This window comes from Morone saxatilis, unplaced genomic scaffold (genome assembly GCF_004916995.1).
Source record: "Morone saxatilis isolate NCDOM2014 unplaced genomic scaffold, NCSU_SB_2.0 Contig21, whole genome shotgun sequence".
Lineage (NCBI taxonomy): Eukaryota > Metazoa > Chordata > Actinopteri > Moronidae > Morone > Morone saxatilis.
Genome location: NW_023339774.1, coordinates 21,090,700 through 21,104,535, shown reverse-complemented (window position 1 = coordinate 21,104,535; position 13,836 = coordinate 21,090,700). Strand labels below are relative to the sequence as shown.

At 38.1% G+C, this 13,836-nt stretch overlaps 1 protein-coding gene across 1 annotated transcript; it reads right to left on the bottom strand.

Moving 5' to 3' along the window:
- Positions 1-1,838: 1,838 nt before the first annotated feature.
- On the bottom strand, positions 1,839-10,165 carry slc25a1b (slc25a1 solute carrier family 25 member 1b). The gene is made up of 8 exons (XM_035668501.1): positions 7,949-10,165; positions 5,847-5,954; positions 4,367-4,466; positions 3,092-3,230; positions 2,924-3,008; positions 2,652-2,756; positions 2,452-2,567; positions 1,839-2,358 (listed from the first exon to the last, which is right to left on the bottom strand). Exons 1-8 carry the CDS (start codon positions 8,007-8,009, stop codon positions 2,281-2,283), a joined length of 792 nt encoding a protein of 263 aa, XP_035524394.1. The 5' UTR covers positions 8,010-10,165; the 3' UTR covers positions 1,839-2,280.
- Positions 10,166-13,836: the final 3,671 nt, after the last annotated feature.

Here is a 13,836-nt window from a genome sequence, read left to right as displayed (position 1 = left end):
ACTGAGAGCTGTTGTACAGTCTGAAGGCCAGGGGGACCAAAGAGTTTTTGAGTCTGTTGGTGAAACATGGAGAGGTTAGACTGGATATTTAATACAAGAAATAAACTATGTTCCATCCCTTCTTTGTTTTATTGTATTTACACATAATATGGATGATGTTGAGCATTTTATGAGGAGAAAGATTTGAGAATAATCTCTACATGCAGGTTAAGGACAAAATTCTGAATTTTGAAGGCAACACGATGGATAAAGACTAAAAGTACTGCTTTTAGTTAACAGGATTTGTTTTTTTAACTTTATGACACAAAAATCAGAGATGTTAAAAACAAAAAGGGAGTGAAATGACTTTTGTCTCATATAGTATAGTCTATTATTTTAATATATTTTATTTAACTCTTCACCTTTTCCTCTGGCTATGCATGTGTGCATATAATCTACACATTGTGTATGGACTAGAATAGTGATGCAGTGGATGTCTTGACATGTTTCAATAAATTCTTTCATTGGACATATTTTAAGTTAAAGCAGAAACGTCTACTCTGTTTAACTGCTAAACTGGCAGTATCTGCAACTAATGTATTCTTTCATGTATTCATTCCAAGATAAATAACAAATGCTCATAAAAATAGAGAACTTAATAAATTGCTAGAGATTCCTAGAAATACTCTTTGCATTCAAACAAAAACGATGGAAGATATACTCGTAGTGCCACTTCTACAAAAAAGTAACCCATAACGACATCAACTGAAGACCATAATTGAGTTTTGATCAGGTAAAGCACACACGGAGCCAGGCGGACGTGCACTTTGGATGACACAGGATTTAAAAGTTCTCAGGATATTTTTGAGGTCAAGTTAAAACCACTAGCCCTCCAATTGAGTTTGCAGTCAAACATACAAGCCAAAACATATTCACAATAAACAAAATGAAGACGTACTGAACGCAACGAGCACTACAAATCGAACAAAATTGTATTTCCCAGAGAGTGGGTGGGCTTGGAGCAGAGAGGTCGTCTGTTACAGTTTAGAGAGTTTACGGCCCAAAACTGAGAACTTCAATCTGTTTGGTTTGGCTCGTGTTTGAGTGAACCTGTGACCTGAGAGACACAACAAAGACTAAAGCAGTCTGACGGTCTCTGGCCTTCCATTAAGCCTTTCGTATTATGATTTTGGTAAGGCCTGTCTGCTGGGTGCCAGTGTTTTCTTTGGTCCAAACCGTAGTGGAAGACTTTGTTGTATGTTTGTATGTGGTTCGTTTAGGTTCACACTGCCCAGTTCCCGGTGAACCATGGCTTGGAAACAAAAGTCGCATGAAGACTGGAAAGCAGTTGCGGTTTTGGGTCGACAGTTTGGAGCTGATGGATGGACGAAAGCTCTGCTCCAAGCCCACCCACTTCCTTGGTGATTCATTTTTGATTGAACATTCTGGCTCCCACCGTACCGGACTTAATCCCCTCAGTTGTTGATTGGATCACTGACGCTGAGCTAATGTTGGCCTCCGCCTATTACCAAAGCTGCTAGATATGTACACACAAAGTGAGGCGAAATCCAAATCCCAGATAAGGAAGTTGTCATGACAACATAAGACAACAAAAAAGCTTAGTGTTACATTCCAACATTTTTACGAGAATATTAAAGATTTTAGAGAGTTTTTTCCACGCAAAATAAAACCAGCAGATGAGGTGAAAGTTATTTTTTTCAGCTGTGAATAGTGCCAAGCAAAACCAGAGCTGAAACAGTTGTTAAAGCTCCAGTGTGTAACATTGAGGAAGATCTATTGTCAGAAATATAATATAATATTCACAGGTATATTTTCATTAGTTTATAATCACCTGAAAATATGAACCGTTGTGTTTTTGTTTAATTAGAATGAGACGTTTTTAATCTGGGTTTGGTCTGCCATGTTGGACCTCCATGTTTCTACAGTAGCCCAGAACGGACAAACCAAACACTGGCTCTAGATAAGGGGCTTTCACACTTTTTCGTAGTTTCTCCTACACACTTCACAGCCCGTTCCCATTCCCAGAGTGTCAAATCCCGACGCGAGCAGTGTTCAGTCAGTTAGACACCAGTAAGTCACTTTGTCCCACAAAGAAATAGTCACAGCTCCAGATTTGTCCTACATGTATTCTGGTCTCTAGTTACCTGCCACCATGTGGTAGCTGACATATAGACAAATCATTACTGGTGAATTATTGATGTGTGAAAGTGAATCCTTTAAAAAGGTATATAAGCTCCAACAGTCTGTATTATTATTATTATTATTATTAACAAGTGAAACTTACGCCATCGGTCCCTCGTGCTTCATGATCTTGACGGCGCAGTCCATTGTGCTTTTGTACTTGTGAGCTTCGAGTCCCTGTTGATAATAACACACATACGCACACGTTAGTTACACCTGCTCGGGGTTAAACTACGAGGCTCTAAGCTGTGATCACGATATTCAACCAACCTGCATTCTGGTTTTAATGACATCCAGCGGAGTGTTTCCAAACACACTGATAGCACCAGCAACAGCTCCAAACAGCCCAGTTATCAGAGGGTTAATAGCTTTGTTGGGGTCATCACCTTAATGTTAAACACAAGAGATGATTATTTTTTGGCTGCATCAATGGTTGTTTGTGGTGATTATTTATTTATCCACTCACACACCTTTGTACCAGTTCCTCAGGGAGGTCATGACGTAGAAGCGGATGGCCTGGTTGGAGCCCTGTTTCAACACGGTGGCTGTTAGGCCTTGATAAGTCCCCTTCAGTCCTGAAGACGCAACAGATTAATGAACCTTTCGAGAATATTATCCTCTAAATAATGCATGCGATGACTCAGATACATGGGAAATGGTGCAGGGCAAACTCAGTATGTGTTGGAGTTGGAACAGCAGGTGGCAGTAAAATGCTACAGACGGATGGAGAAACCCTCTTTACCTTCAGTTCTAACAATCTCCCTCACACCATGGAAGAACCCCTTGTACTTTGGGTTCGCTGACGTCTGATCGTGAATGAATTTGACCTAAAATGAAATGTTTACATGTTTGTGACGCTTAATACAAAATAAACTAATGAATGCGTGTTTAATAAGTCTGGTTTTTATACCTTTACTGTCTCCATGGGACAGACGACGACCACGGCCTCGGCAACTCCAGCCCCCAGGCCACAGAGGAATCCTCGCTTGCTGTCCAGTTTACCGTTTTCATCCCGCATCTTATTGCTGAGGAACTCAAACATCCCAAATCTGCACAAGTTAATGGGGAATAAAACGAATATTAATGACTCAAAGTACTATAAAGTACCACTTTATAAAAGAGCCTTGCTGTTGTGGCTTTGCTAATGGTTAATAGATAACTGGCAGGGGTTTTATTGATGTGTAAGCCATTAATAAAATAATAACGTTAATTACTTTTTGGTTGGCAGGTTGTGGAGCTGTTGGACCATTACTTAAAAAATCTATTCATTAATAAATTATTAACATTTACAACTGCAGACTTGATGGAATAAAACCTCTTTATTAGGCAGAAAGCAAGTAATAAACCCATCTACTAATGAACTACCAACATTTATAACTGCATTAGAGTTGCAACAATTAGTCAATTCAATTATTATTATTATTATTATCAGCTATTTTAATAATAATAATAATGTCTAAATTCTCTCATTTGAGCTTTTTAATTGTGAATATTTTCTGGTTTCTTTAGTCTTCTATGACAGTAAACTGAATATCTAAAACATTTTTCACCATTTTCAGACATTTAATGGACCAAACAACTAATCAATTAATCCAGAAAATGATCCACAGATGAATCGATAATGAAAATAGTCATAAGTTGCAGCTCTAAGCAGCATTATATTTATTATTGTTTTTTTTCCACAATCTGGCAACACAAACATTGTTCTTATTAGAGCTGAAACAATTAATTGATTAAAAAAATAATAATTGATTGATTCAGTCATTTTTGCTACTTTCCTTATATTTATTGACCAAACAATTTGATTAATTGAGGTTTAGTTGCTGCTCTGATTCTTTGACTCATAACTACTTTGTGAGGCATCAGTAAATTATTTATTTCTCCAATTACAAACTGTAAGGGATGCAATTAACTAATTATTTTTGATTATTGCTTAATCTATGAATTTATTTTAAGTGAATTAGCTGTAAAAAATATGAGAAAGTAGAAGGAAAAAAAATTAAATTGCTTGTTTCAAAAATCCAGCCCAAAAATTACAATATATTCAATTTATAATGATATAAAATGATAATGATTAATCAACTACTGACATTTTCTGCTCTAGCTCCACAACTTACAGTGCAAACACTTTATAAAGTGTGTGTTTAGGCGTTTACAGGTGTGTAAGGTTGCAGGGTTGCAGTACCTGACAGCTGCTTTAGGTATAGAGCCGTACAGCAGTGAGCTCAGCCCTCTGTAAAGACCCCTCACCCCATGACCATTCACTGTCTGCTTCACACAGTCGCCTGCAGGACACAGAGAGGGGAAGAGAAAACTCATGTAAAGACTGCACCACTGCCAAGATCAAGCGCACTGCGTTGACACAATCAGCAGCTGCTTTGTTATTAAAATCTTTCTGTAACAGGAAAGTTGTTAAAAGACAAATCTTCGGGTGCTATGTGTCCGTTGCAGCAGCTCATAACGACGAGTTTCCGCAGACAAACACGGTCTGTGCCAAGGTTCACAAGCTCCGGTTGAACAGATAACAAATACTAACTCACTGCACAAATACACAATCTGTTGCTTCATGTTCACGCTCAAATCTGCCAAACCTACTGCAGACTCTAAAGGGAGCGGTGGCATCGATAGAGTGGCTCATCAAACCAACATAAACCATCTAATGTTTGAGTCACACCATTAACTAAGTAGGTTTGATGATGTTCTGTTATATGGGGTTCACACTCTTTGTAAGAAATCATTTTCCAGGGAGTTTTCTTGACAATACAGGACAGCACTTGCTCACAAACAGTCATATAATTTAGTGGTAGGCCGAGGATTTTAATTGGGTGTAACGGAGAAGGCCTACATCTCAGCCTTTGGTTTACTTCTGTCAAGTCAATAGTCTAATAGAAGAATAGGAGGTGGAGTGTCAGAGGAGAAGAAAACACTGAATTTGTCAGGAAAGAAGCCTTTTAAGTCTGTACGATTGTTAAAATTATGAAAAAAAATACAGAATACAGACAGAGAATTGTATAAAAAGTTCCCTAAACAGGAAACAATCTGCTCAAAATTCATACAAACCACTCGTTTTACACAAACTTCCTGCAGTTACTGAGTTCACTGTTTGGGTTCATTGGACAGCTTTTACTGTCGCTTGTCAGTTTATTAATTATAGATAATGGGTCCCTATAAGGAAAAAGGTTGGCATCCACTGCTGTAGGCGATCTGACTAAGGGGATGATTCCATGACTGGAAAACTAGTCACTAATTTCCCAGACATTCCAGGTTTTCCAGGGTGCGTGGGAACTGTGTTATAACTATAAAACAAACTTTCCACTGTTGTCGTTGGTGTGTTTATTCAGTCAATGTCTGACATTAAGAAATATTAGAAAATAACAATATTTATGAAAGGTCCAGTGTGTGGGTGAAAAACGCACATTTGAAGCCGATTTAGAACGATTCTAAACTTATGTACTTTAACTTTTTCACCAAGGTTAACATGAGGTAAAAACTACTTAAAACATTGTCGCAATATAGACAAATAGATACAAATAGTGTGTATTAAAAAGTAAAATATAATTATCTTTTACAGGTGAACTTAATAAAAAGGCCAGAGAGGGAAACTTTATTATCGTCACACGTGATAAAAGCAGTAAAATCCAAACAGACAGCGGTCATAAACTCACCAATGCCTTTGTATTTGGGAGGATTTGCCTTCTCGTCCAGCTGCAGCTGTGTTTTAACGTACTCTGTGGGGAAGGTGATGCAGATCTCTATACCTCCGGCTATCCCACCTGAAATAACAGAGAAAACACTCCATGAGTCAGAAAGTTTCCTCTGTTAACAACACACACACGTGCATCTCAGGGGCAAAGCAGCATTCATGTAAAACTGCATCAACACAGCAAAAGAGCAACCAATTATCTTTATCTAATCTACTTTGCACATGCATATATGTGTTACTTTGAATACTGTTTGATATCCCGTAGACTTAATGAGAACATTTTATACTTTTACAATCAAATACTTTATAATAATTACAAATTTAATAACACTGTCCTGCATGTTCCCACAGTATCTTTCACAATAAGTAATCAAAATAATAAAACTTTATTTATATAACACATTTCATAGACAAAGATGCAGTAAAATGTGCTTCACAAAACATGAAAAATACAAATAAAAACATGATGCAAGAAATAGGATCATTAAAAAAGATTTTAATAGTCGTTAGCAGCATTAGAAATCCTCAGAGGAAGTCTTCACTGTTGCATCATGCACGTCTGCGCCACAGAGCTTCATCTCCCAGCTCCACCTTAAAACCCTGGTTGTCACACATCTGCCGTTCAACAGCGAACACGCAGCCGGCAGCTGATTGGCTCGGCTGATCTCAGTGTGATTCGGCCTACAGTTACTCCCCCCTGGCCTGATTCCAGCTCAAGGGGGTGTGTACCTACAGAGCACATACTGTTCACCACATCATCACCTTTCAGCAACACGATATCGGCCGTCAGACGGTGACAGTGTGCGTTCAGCAGTGACAGGTTTAAGTAAAGTACAGCAGAGTAAAGAGAAGTTTCTGTTGAGTCTGCAACAGTTAAAACAAGTTGGACCAGTCATCCCACAGCTGAAACATCCAAAATCTGCTCAGCTACAAATGCTTAAAGCTCTAATCTGTAACATTTCCTCATTAAACAGTGTATAAACTCTGGCTCTATGTTCTATGTGTAGTTGTGTTCTTACATTATCATAATTCAAATGTTTCCAACCATTTCGAACTCCAAGAGAATCTTCATTTTATCTCAGGTAACGCTGTGTTTACCCGGGCGCTGTCGATGGCGTCATACCCCTTTTAGTGGCCTGCATCAGCGTGTGTGTTGTCTGCCAGAAAGCTGTCATACATTGACTGTTTATCCATGTCTGAAAGCCACCATTGTTCTACCATCCCGACTGTTGGTAGATCTTGTGCTTTTAACTCGTAAGATTTTGAACCAGATGGAAGGATTTAGTCATGGACGTCTGGATCTTGAAGTTACAGAGACAACAAGCTGAGGGCTAACGTTAGCAGCAGCTCGAGCTCGCAGCCCCTGCGCGCGTCCTTACGTGTCTACAACACAGCATCCGAGAAAGCGAGGGCAATTTTAGGAAATCCTGGTTTTAATCGCGGGGTCTGATTTGTTGTGGACGAGAGAGAACCTCGTATGGATAATTGGGCTCGCTGGGTAGAACGCTGCTGAACGCATGAACACTGAAGGAATTAATCAGGAGAAGAGGACTGCAAATGACGCCAATGGTGGTGAAGACAACAACTCCCATGATCCCACGCTGCTTCACCACCTCATCAAACTTTGACTTATGTTATCGTGCAGAAATTACTTATTGTGCGTTTAACACAGGACTAAAGAAGTGTTAAAAAACCTTGAAACTGAAGGAAAGCAAATAGATTCACCCCCACACACATAAAAAAGGCTCTTTGTTCACTCTTTCAACATGCATTCTCTCTACCAAACCACCATGCAGACCAACACACCACCAGTTTCCATGCGAGTCAGGCTGCGCGAGCAATCACAAGATCACAGCTTGATGGATCAGTGTTTTCGCTAAAAAACATCAAGTGCATTTTGGCAACCTCACTGAGGCTCTAAAAGTGCTGGTAATGACACACCCAGGCATTCCTCTGGTTAGAGACTGGATTTACAGCTGCAGCTCTACCTACAAATTAAGCTTGAATCACAAACAAACAGTCCACATCATCATCATCTTCGGTAAACAGGCCTGCATGTAGTACCTGGCGTATGTCCCTGTAATTCAGGCTGGAAATAGATACAGAACCAGTTTATTGAGTTCATACATGTGTGGAAATATTGAACACATTTTAAAGACACAAAGAGTTCAGATAAAATAACTCCCCGAGGGTTCAGCGGAGGCAACACAGCATCATAATACACTGGAATATGGTTGCATTGTTAATGTAACTGGTTCTACTATGTAATAGTATCTACCTTCCTAATATTCCAAATAAATCATGCAATATCTGTTCATTTATGTTCTAATAATTAAGGCTAGAATGTTTTATGTTAAGTAAACACAGGATGAAGTTATGCTAGCGTTACGTTACTCATAATTAAATCTTAATATCTTGTTATTGTAACAGCAAGTCCTCTCTTTTGGAAGGAATACGTCAACATTTAAGGTCATATTTCTTTGCTGAGAGTTAGTTGAGAAGATAAATACCACTCTTATGTTTGTATGTAAAAGCTACAGCGAAGAGATAGTTAGCTTAGCAAACAGCTAGCATGGTACCTCTAAAAGATCATTAATTAACACGTTATATCTTCTTTGTTTTAAAAATAAAGGTATAAAAGCTTCATGTTGTGGTTATTATCTGCTGGACTGGGCCAGGCTAGCAGTTTCCCCCTGTTTCCAGTCTTTATGCTAAGCTAGGCTAACTGTCTGCTGGCCGGTAGCTTCACATATAAACATGAGAGTGGTATCGATCTTCTCTCATCGTCCTAAACTACTGAAGTTTTCCTTTAAAAACTGTGACAATAAAAGTAGAACTTGATGTTACAACAATAATCACAAAACTATTCCTTAAAATCTGTTGTTTTTGGCATTTTAGTTGTGTTCAGTCACAGATATTCACCCACATTATAACTGTTTCAGTGGGGATTAGCGGTTGCATAAAGCCTAAGCATGTGATCTTATTATTCTCTTGTGACTTGCAGATAGATGCTTTGTCATTAGTTCAATGAAAGTGAGCCCTGATCATTTGTCTGTACCTGGTTTTGTCCCTTCACGCTACACATACCTCTATATTAAGCTTTAATACAGGTCGAGCCTTTGATTGACCCCCTTTGCATAAAAAGGGTCCTGAATTGGACCAAACATGTATGTTGTAACGCAGGTGAGCATGTGCAGACAGAGGCAGCAAAGTGCTTTGTCATCGTGGCTCATGCAACTTTACATGGACCCCCGGGGGCCCTCTGAGCACACAGCATAAGGGCAATGGGGCAACAGAAAACACCCACCAAACTGCTGACAGAAGACTGTACAGAAAGTGACCGGAACGTGATCAATAGCGCCGTACAATCGGGCTGCAATCGGCTCTCTTTTACCTCCTACTGATGTTGCAATATTACCAATAATCATTTATCTGTAGTTCACGCTGAGCTGAGCTCGTCACTGATTGACTAACGAGACAAGCAAGTTCACGTCAGTCAGGTTTCTTTGAAAAGGATGCGTGGTTAAAGGTTAAAGGTCGCCCACAGACACAACCGATTGTCCAAATTCCAGCCTCAAGACACAAGATACAGGTATTTGCTTCTGTGTGACAGAATCCGTCCCGCAGGGGAGGATCTAGAGCTGTAATACCAGTTTGGTGTCAAATTTAACACTTTAATTTAGATTAATTTTTTAAAATAACATGCTAAAATGTTAATTTAAAAGTTCCAGTGTGTAGGAGCTCCATAACAGCTGAACAACACCTCCATCTACAGCCAGTGTTTGGTTTGTCCCTTCTGTGCTGCTGTAGAAACATAAAAGGTAGATAGAAAACGTGTCATTCTAATTAAACAAAAACACAACTATTCTTATTTTCAGGTTTTACACTAATAAAAACATACCTGTGAATATTATATTACATAAATCCTCCTCAATGTTATACACTGGACCTTTAATCGTATGTTACGGCCACATTTTAGACGAAGACTTTGAAGAAGTTTGATGAAACAAGACATGTATTTAGAAAAATATCAGAAAATTTGGACATTAATTGAAATTATAATGCCACCTTTAGACATTTCAAGTTTCTAATCGAGTGATTCGATATATTGCAATTTGTTTTACATTTTATTTTAGGAAAACTGTCAAAGTATAAAGAACTCACCACTATATGAATAAAAAAAGTTTACTTTTTAATGAAAAGTGTGATCCATTACCAACATCATAGCCCTCAGTTTATGTTTACTACACTGATATTTAACACAACATTTTTTAGTTTTTTATATTTTCTTACACCCCAAAAGCCAATATTGATATATGTGATTGTTTGCAATTAAAAAGGTCCAATGTGTAACATTTAGGAGGAATATAATAATCATAGGTATGTTTTCATTAGTGTTTAATCACCTGAATAATTGTGTTTTTGTTACCTTAGAATGAGACGCTGCAGGACGCCATGTTTCTACAGAAGCCCAGAACGGACAAACTGCACACTGGTTGTAGACAGAGCCCACCGTAGTTTATCTTACACACTTCACAGCTATCGTCAAATACAGACGCGAGCAGTGTTCAGTTAACTGTTCCCCGTTAGAAGCCATTAAATCCAACACAACTGGTCCTTTAAAATCAGCATATACTTCTGCAACCTCATCAATATTTGCTGCTGTCCTGGAGTTTAACAGTGAATAAATGTCAATAATTATAGTTAATTATAATATTATAATAGTTATGAGCTACATAAACAAACCATCAGGGAGAGGATTAGCTGTTTCTGTATAGTTATTAATAATGTAATATAAAGCGTTAGAAACACTACCGCTTCTGTCCACAGGGGTCGCCAGAATCAACACTAAGGGAAAGTTCCTAATTACAGCTTTAATATAGTAAATATAGTCTGAAATAAAAGCATTTTCTGCTCCCACACATCATCCTAACGTATACTCCTGTTATACTTCTTACTGTTTTTAACTCCAGTGTGCCTTTAAAGAGCCTTCCTCTCTCTCCCTGCCTGCAGTCCACCTTTACTGTGCATGTTACAGTCTGATCTCAGTGCAGCAGCTGAGGCCTCTGAACACATCTCACACACACACCTAAAAACTTATACACAACTTTATAGCAGCCTCCTCAGTGTGTGTGTGTGTGTGTGTGTGCAAGGACCGACCTCCTCCTCCTCTCCTCTTCCTCCCTCCCTCCCCTTCCATCATCAACAAAACCTTTCTTAAACCCTGCCGGGATCGGCCTTCCCAGGGTGGGTGAGTTTGGCTTTCCCGCCGGAGCTGCAGGCAGCGAGACACGCGGTCTGTAAAACGGGCTCACCGAATCCAGGTTGTCCGGACATGACTGACTTGCGAATACCCCGGCCTAACTTTCTCACCCCTCCTTTTTTAGGGGCTGGGGGGGGGGTAGTTGTTGTTTTTTTGTGGCTGAATCCGGACGTGCTCGGTTGCCGCAGTCAGCCTTGAAGCCCCGGTGCAGTCTGGGTGTTTTGTGCAGCAGGAGATGCAAACACTGACCATTGGACTCTTTTTGGAGTTGATAATGTGTGTGTGTACTTTCCACTGTGGAGTTCCCTCCGTGGCACACGCACACACACACACACTCCCTAAGAACACAACAGGGGATAAGCGTCGAGTCAGTGTTCCTGCAGGGCGGCCACCACACACACAACACACACACACACACACACACACACACACGCATACGCCATGTTGTTCACAAACATTTAAGGTGGACTGGAGTTATTCTCTGCACACAGCTCACCTGCAGGGGGCGCTGCAGCACTCCTCAATCATTTTATTACTGTATTATTTATTAATTTATTAAACATACAGGAACCTGTGGGGGTTTATAAGAATGATAACATATGGGAACAGAACAAAATAAACTCATTAAGAGCAAGAAGTGTGAAATAGTCCCAAAAATCTTTGTGTTATTTTACTGGAATATAATTTAAGATTTTAAGACTTTATTGATCCCACGCTGGGGAAATGCATTTGATATAGCAGCTGCAGATGTAAAACAGCAGATGGGGGGGGAAAAAAAACACATTAAATAACTAAATAAATTAGAAAAATACAAGATATCAAGAAAATAGAATTAGGGTTTTGTACTATATACAGTATTTTTATACAGAATAATTATATAATAATATGGTGTGAATATTTGATATAACTGTACAGTGCTGGTTTTTACTTAAGAGATAAGAAAAATCATTTAAAAGTTATTTAAAAAGATATATATATATATATTAAAGAAATTCAGAATTCAGAATTATTTTGAAGTTAGTTTATTTGGCTTTAGGGAAAATAGGCCATTTAATAAATGTGTTATTACCCTTGTTATCCTTTAAGTTACCTATACAGTAAATAAATACATAGGTGAAAACATAATTTGTGTCTAAAATCTTTAGAAAAATGTTTATCATCATGGATCATGTTGTTAAATTAGGCCGTTATTGATGCATGTATATTATTAACTGATTATTAAGATTATTTGCTGACATAAAGCCTCCATAATTACAGCTATGAATCAACACAAAGTGAAAGTTCCTGCTTTAATATATTAAATTAGTCATTATTGACCCTTTTTTTGGGATTGTTGCAGTCAAACAAATTTAGCCTACCAAAATAAAAGCACTCATTATAGAGAATGGCCCATTTCAGAATGATGTATATCCGATTATTCGATTATAACTATTGATGAACAATGTGTTGGTCATATTAATGTTGTAGCTGGTTAAGCTGGAGCTAATTTTTATCACTTTTTATTCTGCTGCGTATAGGTTGTGAATTTTGCCCCCAGGGGATCAATAAAGTCTTATCTAATCTGACCATATCTAATAAATATAGTGCAGTAAAAAGTTCAATGTGTACAGTATACATGCCTCTGAACTGTAATGTACTTAATTACTTTCCACCAGATTAAGATTTTACATGTAAAACAAAAAAACAGTTTATAAAATGTGACGTTACAGCAGATAAAATTAGCAACTTCCCCATGAATGCACAAGTAATTATAATCCAGTAATATAATATATAAAGTGATGTTGGGTTAATATTCGCTTACTTTTAATGGTGAAACCCAGAAATAAAATGTTTCACTGGCTTTCAGTACTCAACTACTGCAAGAAGGAGGCCTGAATCTATCATATACATCTATCATACATTAAACATAATCCACTGACTATGAATTTCCAGTTTTATTGTTGTATTCTCATGTTAAAAACCCAATTTCACCAGATTACACATGTGTCCTTTATGGTTGCATGTAAGCAATCTGCGTCCCATTCATTGAGAATCTGAAATCAAGAGCACAATCTGCAGTGAAACACCAAAGTGGCAGTCTTAACCTGAGTCAGTCTGAGCTGTGGGCCTGTGTTATATTAAACGGCTGTTACATTTGAACAGAAGCAAGTTTCCAATGGCTCATTAAATGTCTTCTTGTGACTCCTAATCACAGATTATGCCTATTGTTATAAACAGTTAAACCAAAGAGCGACTCCCCTCTTGGACTGTTTCATTTCAAGGATTTCTAGATGACCCGCAGGAAGAGGAGAAATCGTCACAATACAAACACAAAAATTAGAACAGCCAGAAAAAACAGAGAAAGAAAATAGTGTGTAATTTATTATATAATCCCTTTAAATGTCTGGTCATGGTTCAGATTTATTTTGGGACTCTTTGAGGGGTCCTGACTCTCAGGCTGGAAACATTTCTGTATCTCTGATTTGTGTTTATTTATTTATTTATTTATTATTAACACAGGCGAAACAATACATTTATCACACAAGACCAAACACAACAAAAATAACGTAATAAGATATAATTTTTGAAAAAAACAGAAACAGAAAAAGAAGAAAAAAGACAATTAGAGAAAACACATAAAAATATAAATAAAAACACATGAGGTTAATAGGATGGTTTTTTTAGTAGTAGTAGTTTAGTAGTTTTAGTT

Excerpts from the sequence above, each read along its gene's own strand:
- slc25a1b (XM_035668501.1), bottom strand. The coding sequence starts at position 8,009 with ATGAACTCAATAAACTGGTTCTGTATCTATTTCCAGCCTGAATTACAG. Across the intron at positions 5,955-7,948 it reads ATTACAGGGACATACGCCAG|GTGGGATAGCCGGAGGTATA; the intron begins GTACTACATGCA and ends CTGTTATTTCAG. Across the intron at positions 3,009-3,091 it reads GTCCCATGGAGACAGTAAAG|GTCAAATTCATTCACGATCA; the intron begins GTATAAAAACCA and ends ATTTCATTTTAG.